Raw genomic sequence first — 20,311 nt, 5'->3', positions numbered from 1 at the left:
TCCTCATGCTGAGACCTTGAACAGTGAGATGAAGTCGAGGGAAGCTCCCAGCGAGCCCGCTTAGTCGGTCTGGGACTGCGGTCCGTGTCAGAGTCCTCCCCGTGGGACCTATGAGTCGACCCAGGAGCACTTTGCTGCTCCGACCGAGGGGGGCATGGGGGCAATGAATCAACAGTGCCCGGGGCCTGTGTTACCGGTCTGGACTGCAAAGCTTCTAGTATCTTAGCAGACCATCTATCCATAGACTCAGAAAGTTTGTCAAAGCAATAAAAACTGAGGAGCCCGTGATGCACGGGGGGTGTATAGGCAGAGGGGAGGGGTTTACACTTTTAAGTGTAATGCTTTGTGTGGCCTCCGGAGGCAGAAGCTATACACCCAATTGTCTGGGTCTCCCAATGGAGCGACAAAGAAAAACACAATTCTGGCATTTAGATTTTTTCTCATTGCAGCTTTTAACGATCGGATTAATAAAGTTTAGACTTTGATAGATTTGACTTTTTTTTTTTTTACAGACGTAGAGATACCACATATTTCTATTTTTTTTTATTGAGGGGAAAGGGAGGAATGATGTGAATTAGTATTTTTATTTATTTTTTTCGTATTTTTAAAAACCTTTTCTTTCACTTTTTTACTGGATCGTCTGATCACTTGTGGGATACACAGCAATATCACAGTACTGTTGTATATGGCAACAATCATGGTCTCCTATAAATACCAGCCACGAGTGGGCTTTCATAGGAGTAATGTCATAACAAGGATGGTGGTCTCCTGCAGACCCCTGGATGTTATGGTAATAGCTCTGCACCCTTCAGAATGGTGCGTCCCCCTAGGCCATGCGCTGTAAATGCTGATGTCAGAGACTGACAGCCGCAGCTCCACTAGTGTTTGGATAATGCAGTCACCTTCTGCCGGGAGAGATACAGGCGTGGTGCCTGAGCCTGAATCAAAGATGGCAACTCGATATATGGCGTGTCAGTATGTCATATGTCTGTAAGGAAATGATGTAGGACATAAAATTGGTATGGACAAGGGTGTAGCTACAACTGTGGCAGAAATAGGCCGCAGGAGGGCCCCTCTACTGCATGAGGAATCCCGAGTATTACAGATGGTACGCTGTAAGGGGCCCAGCTGTAGATTTTCTATTTTGGAAGCTTAGGTTACACCTCTGGATACAAAGCTCCCAATCACTTGCTTTCCTGCAGCTGCCAATAGGGGGAGCACACTTCATCTTTCTATGCACAATGAATATTAGCTCCCCCTAGTGGTGGCTAAAGTCAGAACAAATTCTAGAATTAACTGTGTGTGAAGCCTGACCCTTATAAAGATATACAGTGGAACCTTGGTTAACGAGAACAATCCGTTCTGGGAGTGTGCTTGTTAACCAAGTTACTCGTCTAGCAAAGCAAGATTTCCCATAGGAAATCATTGCAATGCAGACAATTCGTTCCACAACTTGTTAAATGCCCCATCCTGGTCCCCTATTGTGCCATTCCACACACGCACAAACACACACAAACACGCACAAACACACACACACACACACACATTATGCTCACCTTACCTTCCATTCCATCGCCGGCCTCCTGGTTCTTGCAGTTCGCCGGTACAGGATATGTATCGGTAACTATCGCGACCGATACCAGAACTTCCGCTGCCAGAGCGCTGATGTCAAAGGCAGGAGACGCTTGTCTCTGATTGGTCAGCGCCCTGTCTTTGAGTAGCGGCTGACAACGGAAGTTCCTTTTTCGTCACGATGGTTACCAATACACATCCTGTACCTGCGAACTACAAGAACCGTGAGGCCAGCGAGGGAACGGACGGTAAGGTGAGCATAATGCGTGCGTGTTTGTGTGGACTGCAAGAGCGGGTCAGAGCGCGGTGGATGTACGGAACCATAAGTGTGTGCGGTGAGTATTTTGCTCGTACGGCAAAGCTTGCTCGTAAACTGAGTTACAAATTTACAGCAAGCTTTGCTCGTAAAGCAAAATACTCGCTAACTGGGTTACTCGTTAACCGAGGTTCCACTGTATACTAATCAACACCAAATTTTGGACTAAAAAATGAAATAGCCCCTGGAATAATGCTTTTACCCTATTCAGATCCACCAGTATATTCCACAGACCTATGAAGAAATAGTTGACATACTGAATATGGAGGATATAGCTACAGTTTAGCCACATTAGGCAGGAAGGAAAAGGCACAGGGGGCAGTGTATACATACCGCCTGCTCAGCCTCTTTAATGTTTGCCTTTGAGTTAATATTCCCTTCTTCACTGGTCACAATCAGGCTCTGCTCTTGTCCATCCACCTTCCCAAACAGCAGGGGGCAGCAGTAGTTTTGATGGTAGAATAGACTGGGCTGTAGGTTCAGCGAGGATGAAGTGCGTAAGCGGCCATTGTAGAATTCTTGGGACGGGAATGCACAGATATCCGAATGCTGGACACAGAGAGAAAGCAGAGGAGACATGAGGTTTACTACAATCCGATAATTACAATGTCCAACCGCTCAAGGCTTCAGCAGCTAAAATCTGTTAGATTGGGGTAACCACCAGACTCCCATAAAGCATTAATCTGCCAGAATAGAAATAAATGGGAAACACCAATTAAAATCTGTTTACCCGCAGCCACCACTAGAGGGAGCTCACTGAGCCAGATTAGAAACACATGGCTGCTTTCTACCAGGCACAGCACCACACCTGTGCACAGTTTGTGTGTGGTATTGCAACTCCACTGCGGCGAAGCTGGGCGTAGCTGCACAGCATGGGCAAAACAGACCTTGGACAATACATGAATACAATTGCAGAGGAGCGTTCACATTAAGTAAAATTATGTTCTACTAATTAAAAAGAAATCGATAATAAACTGTGGAGGAAAGAGGCGCAATAGGGTCTTACCCAAGTAACAATGGGAGAAAAATGGAGGGAGATACTACTCACCTATAGGGGTTGTGAAAGTCACAACTCCTATAACAGCATGTATGTAGAAGGTCCAGAGTCACAGCAGCGGTCCCTCGGTTTTGCCAGATAACAGAGAGTAATAGGATGAGGGTTTCCAGGCCGCGCCAATGACGATCATATTAAACTGCTAGATTAATGTTGCTTTTTATTCCAATAACAGGTCTACGCGTTTCGGAAGGCACCCCTTCCTTCTTCAGGACCAGATGGCAAGAAAACATCAAATCTGCTGTACAGAAAATCCTTACAGCACTATATACCCCACTGATGACGTCATGATCCACCCCCTTTTTAGAAAAAATCGGCGGGAATCAATACATTTAAAAATACAATGACGTAGTAGATTAAATTTATACAATTTCATGAATAAAACACTTAAAACCATTTCTTCCCTTTTTAGGAACAACGGTGGCCGAATCATAAATAAAAATTTATTAAAAATATGAAAAAAGCAATGTGCGTGTGAGGACTCTTTTTTTATTTAATTCTGTCATATAAATGTATGTCAGTAAAAATCTATTTATATGTATAAGGTGAACATCTGTGAGACACCACAACAATGCCTAGAACACCACATCGATTTTTTCTAAAAAGGGGGTGGATCATGACGTCATCAGTGGGGTATATAGTGCTGTAAGGATTTTCTGTACAGCAGATTTGATGTTTTCTTGCCATCTGGTCCTGAAGAAGGAAGGGGTGCCTTCCGAAACGCGTAGACCTGTAATTGGAATAAAAAGCAACATTAATCTAGCAGTTTAATGTGATCGTCATTGGCGCGGCCTGGAAACCCTCATCCTATTACTCTCTGTTATCAATTAAAAAGAAATAAAGTTCCAGCAGCTTATAAACCAAGTATTCAGATGTGTGACTTTAGCTATGAGAATTATTGTACTGCTGAGGGTCGCAGCCTTGAAACATGACGTAAGGAAAGTGTATGTGATCTAGTTGGAATCCACAAATTGGTGCGACTGTGACACTTTAAGGGAACCTGTCAGGTGCAATATGCACACAGGACCACAAGCAGTTCTGGGTGCACATATCTAATCCCTGCCTAACTGCCCCTGTATCTAGTAGCATAGATAAAGGAATCTTTAGAAAAAGTATTTGTAAAGATCCTTTATGAAATGCTAATGAGCGCAGATGACACTGCATTGAATAATATGTTAGCACGCTCCTGTGGACGTGCTAATATGCTAAGAGGGGGGAATGAGCGCAGGAACCAACGCACTTGCAACTAATCCCTGCGCTCATTAGCATATCATAAAGGATCTTTAGAAATACTTTTTCTAAAGATCCCTTTATCTATGCTACTAGATGCTGGGATTGTTAGGCAGGGATTAGTAATATACACCCAGAGCTGCTCATGGTTCTGGGTGCTTATTGCACCTGACAGGTTCCCTTTAAGGCTACTTTCACACATCCGGTTTGAGCACTGCGGCTCAATCCGGCTGTGAAAACTATGCAACGGATGCGGCGAAAACACCGCATCCTTTGCATAAGTTTTTACATGCGCGCCGTCCGTTTTTTTCCGGTTGCGGCATGCTACTGAGCATGCACAGTGGAAAAAAACGCATGCGGCGAGCGGATGCGTTTTTTTCCGCATCACGCCGCATCCGGCCTCCATAGGTATGCATTGGAAAATGCGCCGCAGCGGCCGGATGCGGCGCGATGCGGTGTTTTTTGCCGGAGCAAAAAACGTTGCAGAGAACGTTCGATCCGGCCACGGCATCGGCTAAATCTGCCGCATGCGGCAAAAACCGGACCGAACGCAAGCCCCTGCGGCACAATACGGCACTAATGTAAGTCTATGCAAAAAAAAACGCAACCGGCGTTACAAAAGCCGGTTGCGGTTTTTCTGCAGAACGCCGTATTGTGCCGCAAAGCAAAAATCCGGATGTGTGAAAGTGGCATAAAGGGGCTGCCCGAAACCTAACTAAATTTAATGTTAATCTCTAACTATTTAATCCAAAAACGAACCAATTTTTTAATATAGTTCAATTAAAAACTCGCTACTGTCCCCTCTAGTCATTTCTCCCTATCGCAGCATGTATCCTATAGCACAGGGGTGGGCAATTAATTTTCCCATGGGGCCGCATGAGAAATTGGGATGGTTGTAGAGGGCCGGACTAATATAATTAACTCAGTTTTACCCAATACTGTATATAGCATATATACTATCCCTTCATATACAAACAGTAAGTTACGGACTGTGTGACCCCTCGTGGCCCTGCACGCACACATGTCCGTTTTTTCTCCGGCAGCACGGGTGTCACACGGATCGCACACTGATGTGATCTGTGTGACATCAGTGTGACAAATACCAGAGAAAACACGGGTCTTTTTAATAAAAAGATTTTCTATATTTACCTGTCTCCAGCGCTGCTGTCTCTGGCTCTGCTGCCTCCCGCTCCTTATCGCTGGTAATTATACCCACTGAATATTCACTGCAGAGAGCAGCTGGAAGCAGGGACAGCGCTGGGGACTGCATCGCTGGGTGAGTATACAGGTGTGTGTGTGTGTATGTTGAGAACCTGGAAGCCGGAGCATCTCGGGGACTCGTCACAGTTCCCAATGAACTCTGATGAACCCATGAAGCTGTAGCGTGGGTGTCGCAGGATGGTCATCAAAGTTCATTGGAAACTCTGATGACCTCCTGGAGGTCACTGTGCTTGCAGAATACTCACCTGTCCCTGCGGTGATGTCATCGCGATGCTCCGGCTTCCAGGTCCTGAGTGCGGTGAATAATCAATGAATGAGCAGTGGTCAGGAGCGGGAGGCAGCAGAGCTGAAGAAAGCAGGTAAATATGGAAAATCTTTTTATTTCACAGACTCGTGTTTTCTCCGGTACCTGTCACATGTATGCAAACAGGTACCGGAGAAACGCAATCAGGCCCTGTAATGGCGGTATGGCGCTGCAGGGGGCGGGGAGAGAGCGCGTGGTACCCGATGTAACTCCAGTACCACTCGCAGTTACGGGCTTTTCTCTCTGCACGCACGCACACATACATGCTATATACATATATACACAAACAATCTCCATATACTACATCACTACACCCCCATATACACCTGTAATATACATCACTGCACCCCCATATACACCTGTAATATACATCACTGCACCCCCATATACACCTGTAATATACATCACTGCACCCCCATATACACCTGTAATATACATCACTACACCCCTATATACACTTGTAATATACATCACTGCACCCCTATATACACTTGTAATATACATCACTGCACCCCTATATACACCTGTAATATACATCACTACACCCCTATATACACTTGTAATATACATCACTACACCCCTATATACACCTGTAATATACATCACTGCACCCCCATATACACCTATAATATACATCACTGCACCCCCATATACACCTGTAATATACATCACTACACCCCTATATACACTTGTAATATACATCACTGCACCCCTATATACACTTGTAATATACATCACTGCACCCCTATATACACCTGTAATATACATCACTACACCCCTATATACACTTGTAATATACATCACTACACCCCTATATACACCTGTAATATACATCACTGCACCCCCATATACACCTATAATATACATCACTGCACCCCCATATACACTTGTAATATACATCACTGCACCCCTATATACACCTGTAATATACATCACTACACCCCTATATACACCTGTAATATACATCACTACACCCCTATATACACCTGTAATATACATCACTGCACCCCTATATACACCTATAATATACATCACTGCACCCCCATATACACTTGTAATATACATCACTACACCCCCATATACACTTGTAATATACATCACTACACCCCTATATACACTTGTAATATACATCACTACACCCCTATATACACTTGTAATATACATCACTACACCCCTATATACACTTGTAATATACATCACTACACCCCTATATACACCTGTAATATACATCACTACACCCCTATATACACCTGTAATATACATCACTACACCCCTATATACATCTGTAATATACATCACTGCACCCCTATATACACCTGTAATATACATCACTACACCCCTATATACACTTGTAATATACATCACTACACCCCTATATACACCTGTAATATACATCACTGCACCCCTATATACACCTATAATATACATCACTGCACCCCCATATACACTTGTAATATACATCACTACACCCCTATATACACTTGTAATATACATCACTACACCCCTATATACACTTGTAATATACATCACTACACCCCTATATACACCTGTAATATACATCACTACACCCCTATATACACTTGTAATATACATCACTACACCCCTATATACACCTGTAATATACATCACTACACCCCTATATACACCTGTAATATACATCACTACACCCCTATATACATCTGTAATATACATCACTACACCCCTATATACATCTGTAATATACATCACTGCACCCCTATATACACTTGTAATATACATCACTACACCCCTATATACACCTGTAATATACATCACTACACCCCTATATACACTTGTAATATACATCACTACATCCACATATACATCACTACACCCCTATATACACCTGTAATATACATCACTGCACCCCTATATACACCTGTAATATACATCACTGCACCCCTATATACACTTGTAATATACATCACTACACCCCTATATACACCTGTAATATACATCACTACACCCCTATATACACCTGTAATATACATCACTGCACCCCTATATACACTTGTAATATACATCACTACACCCCTATATACACCTGTAATATACATCACTACACCCCTATATACACTTGTAATATACATCACTACACCCCTATATACACTTGTAATATACATCACTACACCCCTATATACACTTGTAATATACATCACTACACCCCTATATACACTTGTAATATACATCACTACACCCCTATATACACTTGTAATATACATCACTACACCCCTATATACACCTGTAATATACATCACTGCACCCCTATATACACCTGTAATATACATCACTGCACCCCTATATACACTTGTAATATACATCACTGCACCCCTATATACACTTGTAATATACATCACTGCACCCCTATATACACTTGTAATATACATCACTACACCCCTATATACACTTGTAATATACATCACTACACCCCTATATACACCTGTAATATACATCACTACACCCCTATATACACCTGTAATATACATCACTACACCCCTATATACACTTGTAATATACATCACTACACCCCTATATACACTTGTAATATACATCACTACATCCACATATACATCACTAGACCCCTATATACTACACCTGTAAAACTACATTCCCATATACTACATCACCCCCCCTCCCCCCTCCCCCCCCTCATGTTACTAGTCACCACTCACCTTTCCCTCCTCAGACACCTCCGTACGGGCTCCCGCTGACATCCTTCTTCTCCTGTACGGCTCCCCGCTGAGCTGCTTCCTCTCTCCATAGAGGCCCCGGCTGCTGCATCTTCTTCTCCTGCCGGGGCGGGAACTTTTCAAATGACACACACGCGCGCCGTACTGACGACATCAGGGCGCGCGCGTGTGTGTCACAGAGAAAGTGCCGGCAGGAAACAGAGGACAGATTCCTGCGTTCCGCTGCTGCACTATCTGTCCTCTGTTTCCTACCCGGCACGCAGCGTGTGATGAGGGCAATGTGACCACGGGCCGCCCGGAGCCTGGAGCTCCGGACAACAGGTCACATTGCCCTCATCAGTGACCGGCCAGCAATGACGCCCGGAGCCAGGCGGGCCGGTCACAGAGAGTAGGCGGGCCGGATGTGGCCCGCGGGCCGCCCCTTGCCCAGGTCTGCTATAGCAGGACGCTGCAGCACCGTGCTATTTCCCACTAGAGAGATCCGCCAATATAGTAGGTAAATGCCACTCACCATGCGGTACTGCGTGTCCAGCAACAGCGCCCTCTCCTGGTATCTCTCAAACAGTGAACGATCCATTTTCAGAGTGCGGCAACATTCATTCTTGACCACGGGCCGCAGCTGACGGTGATCTCCAATCAGAACAATCTGTGATAGGAGAAAGTCTATGGGTGACATCCACACAATAAGGCTGGGAAAGCGATGGGCAGCAGCTAGGGGCTCACTTACCGACTGTGCATTCTTGTGGCTGACAATGGGGACCAGCGTCTCTGGCTCCGTGCACATCGCACTCTCATCTATAATAACCTGGGTCACCGGCAAATCTGTCAGGGTTTTGCTGGATGAGGTAACGCAGGTGCTCAGAATGATTTCATGGCGTTCAAGTTCCCATTTTCGAGCATCGCTCAGTAAGAATTTGTAACTATACAAAGGGGAGGAGTTATGGATCGGTGTATTCATAAAGAAGTGGATACAAAGACAGGTAAAAAATGATGGTACGATAAATACATAATGATAGTGGTGGGCAAATATTAAAATATTTGGGATTGGTTTATTCGTACCGAATACCTAGTACTATTCTGGTATTCATCACGAATAAAGAACCTAATGCAAGTCAATGGGGAACCCCAGCATTTTTGGGGAAATCTTCAAGAAAAATACTCAGGTTCCCCAATGACTTCCATTAGGTTCTTTAAATTGGTGTAAAAACACCAAAAGTAGTAACATTTTTGCATAACTCAAGTGTTGCCCAAAATGTTACGACTATTTAGAGTGTTTTATGGCATTAACCGTTTTATGTATCAGGACCATAGTTCTTAGGAGGGTCTGCAAACACAGACTGATGAAAATTTAAGGGGTAGAAATCTAGGAGGGAAAAAGGTATGGAAAAGCGTGAAGAGTTAGATCGGATGGCTAAAAACAGATAGGAGATACAGACAGGGGAGTACAGCAGAGAGGAGTGGATATAAAAAGTCTATACACCCCGATTAAAATGCCAGGTTTTTGTCATATAAAAAAAAAATCATACGAAGAAGAATCATTTCATAGCTTTATTGTCATCAATAATCTGCAGAAATCCATTGATAAATGGAAACCATTTTGAAGGGAGAAATAAAAATAACAAAACTAAAATAATGTGGTTGCATAAGTGTGAACACCCTCTTATAATTAGGGATGTGGTTGTGTTCAGAATTAGCCAATGACATTTAAACTCATGTTACATGGTAGTTTGTACACAGCTATCATGATTTACAGTGATTGTGAGTAACCACATATAAAGTTTAGCTGTTCTAGTAGGATTTCCTTAGTTACATTTTACAGCAAAAGCCATGGTCCGTAAACAGCTTACAACACAGCAAAGGGATCTCATTGTTGAGAGTTATCAGTCAGGAGAAGGGTACAAAAATATTTCTAAGGTATTAGATATACCAAAGCACACTGTTTAGACGGTCATGAAGTGGCTTAAATTTGGCATACCTCGATAAGGACATCCATCAAAAATTGCTGAAAAGAAAGTTGGTCTCGGCTGCCAAGAAGCTTACAGCAACATTAAAAAAGCTACAGGAATTTACGGCAAATACTGGTTGTGCACTGCATGTCACGACAATCTACCATGTTATTTATATTTCTAGTCTGTGGAGTAGGGTGGCAAAAACATCCCAGCCTGGCTAATTTTCCCAAAACCCACAGTAAGTCTGCGAGAATCAGGTGGGAAAAAAAATGTTATGTTCTGATGAGACCAAGGTTGAACTTTCTGGCCATAATGCCAAAAGGTTTGTTTGTAACAAGCCAACAATGCATGTCTTCAAAAAACAAACAAACAAAAAAAAACACGCCCACAGTAAAACATGGTGGAGGCAGCAGTATGCTTTGGGTCTGTTCTTATTTTAATCAACTGGAACTGGGGCTTTAGCCAAGGTGGAGGGAATTATGAACAGTTCCATATATCAGTAAATTTTTGCATCAAAAACCTCAGGCTTCTGCTAAAAAGTTGAAGATAGAGAAGGGAATTTTGTTACTTACCGTAAATTCCTTTTCTTCTAGCTCCTATTGGGAGACCCAGACGATTGGGTGTATAGCACTGCCTCCGGAGGCCACACAAAGCAATTACACTAAAAAGTGTAAGGCCCCTCCCCTTCTGGCTATACACCCCCAGTGGGATCACTGGCTCACCAGTTTTAGTGCAAAAGCAAGAAGGAGGAAAGCCAATAACTGGTTTAAACAAATTCACTCCGAAGTAACGTCGGAGAACTGAAAACCGTTCAACATGAACAACATGTGTACCCGAAAAACAACCAAAAATCCCGAAGGACAACAGGGCGGGTGCTGGGTCTCCCAATAGGAGCTAGAAGAAAAGGAATTTACGGTAAGTAACAAAATTCCCTTCTTCTTCGGCGCTCCATTGGGAGACCCAGACGATTGGGACGTCCAAAAGCTGTCCCTGGGTGGGTAAAGAATACCTCATGTTAGAGCTGCAAGACAGCCCTCCCCTATAGGGAGGCAACTGCCGCCTGCAGGACTCTTCTACCTAGGCTGGCGTCCGCCGAAGCATAGGTATGCACCTGATAATGTTTGGTGAAAGTGTGCAGACTCGACCAGGTAGCTGCCTGGCACACCTGTTGAGCCGTAGCCTGGTGTCGCAACGCCCAGGACGCACCCACGGCTCTGGTAGAATGGGCCTTCAGCCCTGATGGAACCGGAAGCCCAGCAGAACGGTAGGCTTCAAGAATTGGTTCTTTGATCCATCGAGCCAGGGTGGCCTTAGAAGCCTGCGACCCTTTGCGCTTACCAGCGACAAGGACAAAGAGTGCATCCGAACGGCGCAAGGGCGCCGTGCGGGAAATGTAGATTCTGAGTGCTCTCACCAGATCTAACAAATGTAAATCCTTCTCATACCGATGAACTGCATGAGGACAAAACGAAGGCAAAGAGATATCCTGATTAAGATGAAAAGAGGATACCACCTTCGGGAGAAACTCCTGAATGGGGCGCAGCACTACCTTGTCCTGGTGGAAGACCAGGAAGGGAGCCTTGGATGACAGCGCTGCCAGCTCAGACACTCTCCGAAGAGATGTGATCGCTACCAGAAAAGCCACTTTCTGTGATAGTCTAGAAAGTGAAACCTCCCTCAGAGGCTCGAAGGGCGGCTTCTGGAGGGCAACTAGTACCCTGTTCAGATCCCATGGATCTAACGGCCGCTTGTACGGGGGTACGATATGGCAAACCCCCTGTAGGAACGTGCGCACCTTAGGAAGGCGTGCCAAACGCCTCTGAAAAAAGACGGATAGCGCCGAGACCTGACCTTTAAGGGAGCCGAGCGACAAACCTTTCTCTAACCCAGATTGCAGGAAAGAAAGAAAGGTAGGCAATGCAAATGGCCAGGGAGACACTCCCTGAGCAGAGCACCAGGATAAGAATATCCTCCACGTTCTGTGGTAGATCTTAGCGGACGTGGGCTTCCTAGCCTGTCTCATGGTGGCAACGACCCCTTGGGATAATCCTGAAGACGCTAGGATCCAGGACTCAATGGCCACACAGTCAGGTTCAGGGCCGCAGAATTCCGATGGAAAAACGGCCCTTGGGACAGTAAGTCTGGTCGGTCTGGTAGTGCCCACGGTTGGCCGACCGTGAGCTGCCACAGATCCGGATACCACGCCCTCCTCGGCCAGTCTGGGGCGACGAGTATGACGCGGCTGCAATCGGATCTGATCTTGCGTAGCACTCTGGGCAAGAGTGCCAGAGGTGGAAACACATAAGGGAGCCGGAACTGCGACCAATCTTGCACTAGGGCGTCTGCCGCCAGCGCTCTTTGATCGCGAGACCGTGCCATGAAGGCTGGGACCTTGTTGTTGTGCCGGGACGCCATTAGGTCGACGTCCGGCCTTCCCCATCGGCGACAGATTTCCTGAAACACGTCTGGGTGAAGGGACCATTCCCCTGCGTCCATGCCCTGGCGACTGAGGAAGTCTGCTTCCCAGTTTTCTACGCCGGGGATGTGAACTGCGGATATGGTGGAGGCCGTGGCTTCCACCCACATCAGAATCCGACGGACTTCCTGGAAGGCTTGCCGACTGCGTGTCCCCCCTTGGTGGTTGATGTATGCCACCGCTGTGGAATTGTCCGACTGAATTCGGATCTGCCTTCCTTCCAGCCACTGCTGGAAGGCTAGTAGGGCAAGATACACTGCTCTGATTTCCAGAACATTGATCTGAAGGGTGGACTCCTGCTGAGTCCACGTACCCTGAGCCCTGTGGTGGAGAAAAACTGCTCCCCACCCTGACAGACTCGCGTCTGTCGTGACCACCGCCCAAGACGGTGGTAGGAAGGATCTTCCCTGTGATAATGAGGTGGGAAGAAGCCACCACTGCAGAGAGTCCTTGGCCGTCTGGGAAAGGGAGACTTTCCTGTCCAGGGATGTTGACTTCCCGTCCCATTGGCGGAGAATGTCCCATTGAAGTGGACGCAGATGAAACTGCACAAACGGAACCGCCTCTATTGCCGCCACCATCTTCCCGAGGAAGTGCATGAGGCGTCTTAAGGAGTGCGACTGACTTTGAAGGAGAGCCTGCACCCCAGTCTGTAGAGACCGCTGCTTGTCCAGCGGAAGCTTCACTATCGCTGAGAGAGTATGAAACTCCATGCCAAGATACGTTAGTGATTGGGTCGGTGACAGATTTGACTTTGAGAAGTTGATGATCCACCCGAACGTCTGGAGAGTCTCCAGTGCAACAGTCAAGCTGAGTTGGCATGCCTCTTGAGAGGGTGCCTTGACCAGTAGATCGTCCAAGTAAGGGATCACAGAGTGTCCCTGAGAGTGCAAGACTGCTACCACTGCCGCCATGATCTTGGTGAACACCCATGGGGCTGTCGCCAGACCAAATGGCAGAGCTACGAACTGAAGATGGTCGTCTCCCATCACGAAGCGTAGAAAGCGTTGGTGCTCTGTAGCAATCGGCACGTGGAGATAAGCATCTTTGATGTCTATTGATGCTAGGAAATCTCCTTGAGACATTGAGGCAATGACTGAGCGGAGGGATTCCATCCGGAACCGCCTGGCGTTCACATGCTTGTTGAGCAGTTTTAGGTCCAGAACAGGACGGAATGAGCCGTCCTTTTTTGGCACCACAAAGAGATTGGAGTAAAAACCTTGACCTCGTTCCTGAAGAGGAACAGGGACCACCACTCCTTCTGCTCTTAGAGAATTCACCGCCTGCAGAAGGGCATCTGCTCGGTCGGGATGTGCGGAAGTTCTGAAGAACCGAGGCGGAGGACGAGAACTGAACTCTATCCTGTACCCGTGAGACAAAATGTCTGTTACCCACCGGTCTTTGACCTGTGGCAGCCAAATGTCGCAAAAGCGGGAGAGCCTGCCACCGACCGAGGATGCGGAGGGAGGTGGCCGAAAGTCATGAGGCAGCCGCCTTGGAAGCGGTACCTCCGGTTGCTTTCTTGGGGCGTGAGTGAGCCCGCCAGGAATCAGAGCTTCTTTGCTCTTTCTGAGTCCCTTTGGACGAGGAGAATTGGGGCTTGCCCGAGCCTCGAAAGGACCGAAACTTTGACTGCCACTTCCTCTGTGGAGGTTTGCTTGATCTGGGCTGGGGTAAGGAGGAGTCCTTACCTTTGGACTGTTTAATGATTTCCGCCAATTGCTCACCAAACAGTCTGTCTCCAGATAATGGCAAGCTGGTTAAACATTTTTTAGAAGCAGAATCTGCTTTCCATTCTTTTAACCACAAGGCTCTGCGCAAAACTACAGAGTTGGCGGATGCCATTGAGGTACGGCTCGTAGATGCCAGTACCGCATTGATAGCGTAGGTCGCAAACGCAGACATTTGTGTAGTTAGGGACGCCACTTGCGGCACTGCTGGACGTATGAGAGAGTCCACCTGTGCCAGACCAGCTGAAATAGCTTGGAGCGCCCACACGGCCGCGAATGCTGGAGCAAACGACGCGCCGATAGCTTCATAGACAGATTTCAACCAAAGGTCCATCTGTCTGTCATTGGCATCTTTAAGTGAAGCCCCATCCTCCACTGCAACTATGGATCTAGCTGCCAGTCTGGATATTGGAGGGTCCACTTTTGGACACTGGGTCCAGCGTTTGACCACGTCAGGGGGAAAAGGATAACGTGTATCCTTAAGGCGTTTAGAAAAACGCTTGTCCGGATAAGTATTGTGTTTCTGGATGGATTCTCTGAAGTCAGAGTGGTCCAGAAAAGTACTCAATTTACGCTTGGGATACAGGAAATGGAATTTCTCCTGCTGTGCAGCTGCCTCCTCTGAAGAAGGGGCTGGGGGAGAAATATCCAACAGCCTATTGATGGCCGCTATAAGGTCATTTACCATGGCGTCACCATCAGGAGTATCCAGATTGAGTGCGGCGTCAGGACAAGACTCCTGATCACCCACCTCTGAGTCATCATATAGAGACCCTTCTCGCTGAGACCCTGATCCGCGTGATGACGTGGAGGGTCTCTCCCAGCGAGCTCGCTTAGGCGGACTGGGACTGTCATCGGAGTCAGAGCCCTCAGCCTGTGATGCCTGGGACCCCCTTGAATTACGGATTAATTCCAGCTGAGGGGGGCCGGGAAACATAGACACAGCGGTGTCCATGGTCTGAGCAACTGGCCTGGACTGCAAGGTTTCCAGGATTTTTGCCATAGTCACAGACATTTTATCAGCAAAAACTGCAAATTCTGACCCCGTCACCGGGGCAGGGGTCGCAGGCGACTCTGCCTGGGCTACCACCACCATAGGCTCTGGCTGACGAAGTGCCACTGGGACTGAACATTGCACACAATGAGAGTCGTTGGAGCCTGCTGGTAGATTAGCCCCACATGCTGTACAAGCAGTGTAAGCAGCCCTTGCCTTGGCACCCTTGCGTTTTGTGGATGACATGTTGTTGTCTCCCCAGAGTAATATAGGGTATACAGCCAAGAAGCGACCAAACAGTGCAGTATATATAAATATATATAAATATATCTGGTACAGCGAAAAACAGTACACAAATATAACACTGTGGCACTAGTGGGGCCGCACGTATGTGCTGCTTACCGCCCGCTTAGCGCGGGTGTGTGGTCGCCAGAAATCCCTAGCCTGGGTCCCCCAGAGCCTGCGTCCGTTCTCCAGCCAGACTGCATGTGTATAATGGCTGCCGGCGTCCTGGGGAGCTGCAAGCCTGGGGGCGGGCCTAGGGCGTGCACAGAGAAAAAGCGCGAAGCCTGTGTCCTACTGTGCTCAGTGAGAGGGCTGGAGCATGTAAATCGTGCTCTAGCCCTCGGCGCTGCCGATTGAATAACGTCTCTCCCCTACCCTGATTGACAGGGTGGGGGGCGTTAACGAAGCGGAGCTAGGCCGCAGAAAAACCGGGAACTAAAGTTAGAAGCGCCGCCGCCGTAAAAGCGCGGTCGGCGCGTCCCCGGCGCACTACAAGTCGCAGCTGCGCCGCCGCTCCAGGGGCGGTCGGCGCGGCGAACCACACACATAAAGTCCCCCAGTAATCTGCGGGGACTATAAGCCCAGCGCACAGCGCTACAGTCCCCGGCGCACTAGCACACCCAGCAAGTCTGGGGTGTGCGTGGCCTGTCATACGGGGACACAGAGTACCTGAAAGTTGCAGGGCCTTGTCCCTGAACGGCACTCCCGCTCCACATCCAGCAGGTTCTATGGGTCTGTGGATGGAGCCCGGCCTCAGGGCTTGGTGGCCGGTAAGATCCCACTTCCTCAGAGCCCCTCAGGGGGATGGGGAAGGAAAACAGCATGTGGGCTCCAGCCTCCGTACCCGCAATGGGTACCTCAACCTTACAAACCACAAGTGGGGTAAGAAGGGAGCATGCTGGGGGCCCCATATGGGCCCTCTTTTCTTCCATCCGATATAGTCAGCAGCTACTGCTGACTAAACAGTGGAGCTATGCGTGGATGTCTGACCTCCTTCGCACAAAGCAGAAAACTGGTGAGCCAGTGATCCCACTGGGGGTGTATAGCCAGAAGGGGAGGGGCCTTACACTTTTTAGTGTAATTGCTTTGTGTGGCCTCCGGAGGCAGTGCTATACACCCAATCGTCTGGGTCTCCCAATGGAGCGCCGAAGAAAGTATGAATTTCACTTTTTAGCACAAAGAAGGGAATTTTGTTACTTACCGTAAATTCCTTTTCTTCTAGCTCCTATTGGGAGACCCAGACGATTGGGTGTATAGCTACTGCCTCCGGAGGCCACACAAAGCATTACACTAAAAAGTGTAAGGCCCCTCCCCTTCTGGCTATACACCCCCAGTGGGATCACTGGCTCACCAGTTTTAGTGCAAAAGCAAGAAGGAAGAAAGCCAATAACTGGTTTAAACAAATTCACTCCGAGTAACATCGGAGAACTGAAAAACCGTTCAACATGAACAACATGTGTACCCGAAAAAACCCCAAAATCCCGAAGGACAACAGGGCGGGTGCTGGGTCTCCCAATAGGAGCTAGAAGAAAAGGAATTTACGGTAAGTAACAAAATTCCCTTCTTCTTCGGCGCTCCATTGGGAGACCCAGACGATTGGGACGTCCAAAAGCTGTCCCTGGGTGGGTAAAGAATACCTCATGATAGAGCTGCAAGACAGCCCTCCCCTATAGGGAGGCAACTGCCGCCTGCAGAACTCTTCTACCTAGGCTGGCGTCCGCCGAAGCATAGGTATGCACCTGATAATGTTTGGTGAAAGTGTGCAGACTCGACCAGGTAGCTGCCTGGCACACCTGTAGAGCCGTAGCCTGGTGTCGCAATGCCCAGGACGCACCCACGGCTCTGGTAGAATGGGCCTTCAGCCCTGATGGAACCGGAAGCCCAGCAGAACGGTAGGCTTCAAGAATTGGTTCTTTGATCCATCGAGCCAGGGTGGCCTTAGAAGCCTGCGACCCCTTGCGCTTACCAGCGACAAGGACAAAGAGTGCATCCGAACGGCGCAAGGGCGCCGTGCGGGAAATGTAGATTCTGAGTGCTCTCACCAGATCTAACAAATGTAAATCCTTCTCATACCGATGAACTGCATGAGGACAAAACGAAGGCAAAGAGATATCCTGATTAAGATGAAAAGAGGATACCACCTTCGGGAGAAACTCCTGAATGGGGCGCAGCACTACCTTGTCCTGGTGGAAGACCAGGAAGGGAGCCTTGGATGACAGCGCTGCCAGCTCAGACACTCTCCGAAGAGATGTGATCGCTACCAGAAAAGCCACTTTCTGTGATAGTCTAGAAAGTGAAACCTCCCTCAGAGGCTCGAAGGGCGGCTTCTGGAGGGCAACTAGTACCCTGTTCAGATCCCATGGATCTAACGGCCGCTTGTACGGGGGTACGATATGGCAAACTCCCTGTAGGAACGTGCGCACCTTAGGAAGGCGTGCCAACCGCCTCTGAAAAAAGACGGATAGCGCCGAGACCTGACCTTTAAGGGAGCCGAGCGGCAAACCTTTTTCTAACCCAGATTGCAGGAAAGATAGAAAGGTAGGCAATGCAAATGGCCAGGGAGACACTCCCTGAGCAGAGCACCAGGATAAGAATATCCTCCACGTTCTGTGGTAGATTTTAGCGGACGTGAGCTTCCTAGCCTGTCTCATGGTGGCAACGACCCCTTGGGATAATCCTGAAGACGCTAGGATCCAGGACTCAATGGCCACACAGTCAGGTTCAGGGCCGCAGAATTCCGATGGAAAAACGGCCCTTGGGACAGTAAGTCTGGTCGGTCTGGTAGTGCCCACGGTTGGCCGACCGTGAGATGCCACAGATCCGGATACCACGCCCTCCTCGGCCAGTCTGGGGCGACGAGTATGACGCGGCTGCAATCGGATCTGATCTTGCGTAGCACTCTGGGCAAGAGTGCCAGAGGTGGAAACACATAAGGGAGCCGAAACTGCGACCAATCTTGCACTAGGGCGTCTGCCGCCAGAGCTCTTTGATCGCGAGACCGTGCCATGAAGGTTGGGACCTTGTTGTTGTGCCGGGACGCCATTAGGTCGACGTCCGGCCTTCCCCATCGGCGACAGATTTCCTGAAACACGTCCGGGTGAAGGGACCATTCCCCTGCGTCCATGCCCTGGCGACTGAGGAAGTCTGCTTCCCAATTTTCTACGCCGGGGATGTGAACTGCGGATATGGTGGAGGCCGTGGCTTCCAGGGCTGTGGAGTCGGAGTCGGAGTCGTGGAGTCGGAGTTCATTTTGGTGGAGTCGGAGTCGGAGTCGGTATAAAATGCACCGACTCCGACTCCTAAAATATATAATAAATTGGGGACAGGAGTGCAATGCAGAATGTGCTGAATATTTTACTAAATAACAACATTTAGTATAATGCTTATATTTAAGTGAAAAATTTATTGTAGTACAATGTGAACATCAGACATTTAATTGTTTTTATGATACAATAATCAAGATATTTGGATAGAACATAAAATATTTATTGGAATACAACTTTAGAACACAAAAAAACTAATAAATTGTAAATATGTAATATATATAATATATATATATATACAGTGTATATACACACACACAAGATATATATGTAATCTACTGTATATTACATAGTGTATTACATATTTACAATTTATTACAGTTTTTTGTGTTCTAAAGTTGTATTCCAATAAATATATTTTATGTTCTATCCAAATATCTTGATTATTGTATCATAAAAATTATTAAATGTCTGATGTTCACATACACATATTCATGTACTACAATAAATTTTTCACCTAACTATAAGCAATATATGTAGGAGTCGGAGTCGGAGCCGGAGTCGGAGTCGGAGCCGGAGTCGGAGTCGGTGCAAGAGAATTTGAGGAGTCGGAGTCGAAGGTTTGGCTTACCGACTCCACAGCCCTGGTGGCTTCCACCCACATCAGAATCCGCCGGACTTCCTGGAAGGCTTGCCGACTGCGTGTCCCCCCTTGGTGGTTGATGTATGCCACCGCTGTGGAGTTGTCCGACTGAATTCGGATCTGCCTTCCTTCCAGCCACTGCTGGAAGGCTAGTAGGGCAAGATACACTGCTCTGATTTCCAGAACATTGATCTGAAGGGTGGACTCCTGCTGAGTCCACGTACCCTGAGCCCTGTGGTGGAGAAAAACTGCTCCCCACCCTGACAGACTCGCGTCTGTCGTGACCACCGCCCAAGACGGTGGTAGGAAGGATCTTCCCTGTGATAATGAGGTGGGAAGAAGCCACCATTGCAGAGAGTCCTTGGCCGTCTGTGAAAGGGATACTTTCCTGTTCAGGGATGTTGACTTCCCGTCCCATTGGCGGAGAATGTCCCATTGAAGTGGACGCAGATGAAACTGCGTAAACGGAACCGCCTCCATTGCCGCCACCATCTTCCCGAGGAAGTGCATGAGGCGTCTTAAGGAGTGCGACTGACCTTGAAGGAGAGTCTGCACCCCAGTCTGTA

At 47.6% G+C, this 20,311-nt stretch overlaps 1 protein-coding gene across 2 annotated transcripts in view; it reads right to left on the bottom strand.

Moving 5' to 3' along the window:
- The window catches only part of HELZ2 (helicase with zinc finger 2), a 105,428-nt gene that overhangs the window by 10,718 nt on the left and 74,399 nt on the right, over window positions 1-20,311 (bottom strand). For both annotated transcript variants that reach the window (XM_075350503.1, XM_075350504.1), the window contains exons 15-17: window positions 9,133-9,325; window positions 8,917-9,051; window positions 2,222-2,437 (exon numbers count right to left, since the gene is read on the bottom strand). In XM_075350503.1, coding sequence (XP_075206618.1) covers window positions 2,222-2,437; window positions 8,917-9,051; window positions 9,133-9,325 — 544 coding nt within the window. The remainder of the gene's footprint in view (window positions 1-2,221; window positions 2,438-8,916; window positions 9,052-9,132; window positions 9,326-20,311) is intronic.

Source organism: Anomaloglossus baeobatrachus, chromosome 5 (genome assembly GCF_048569485.1).
Source record: "Anomaloglossus baeobatrachus isolate aAnoBae1 chromosome 5, aAnoBae1.hap1, whole genome shotgun sequence".
Taxonomy (NCBI): Eukaryota; Metazoa; Chordata; class Amphibia; order Anura; family Aromobatidae; genus Anomaloglossus; species Anomaloglossus baeobatrachus.
The sequence above is the reverse complement of the archived record's forward strand: the minus strand, read 5'-3'. Positions and strand labels throughout refer to the sequence as shown.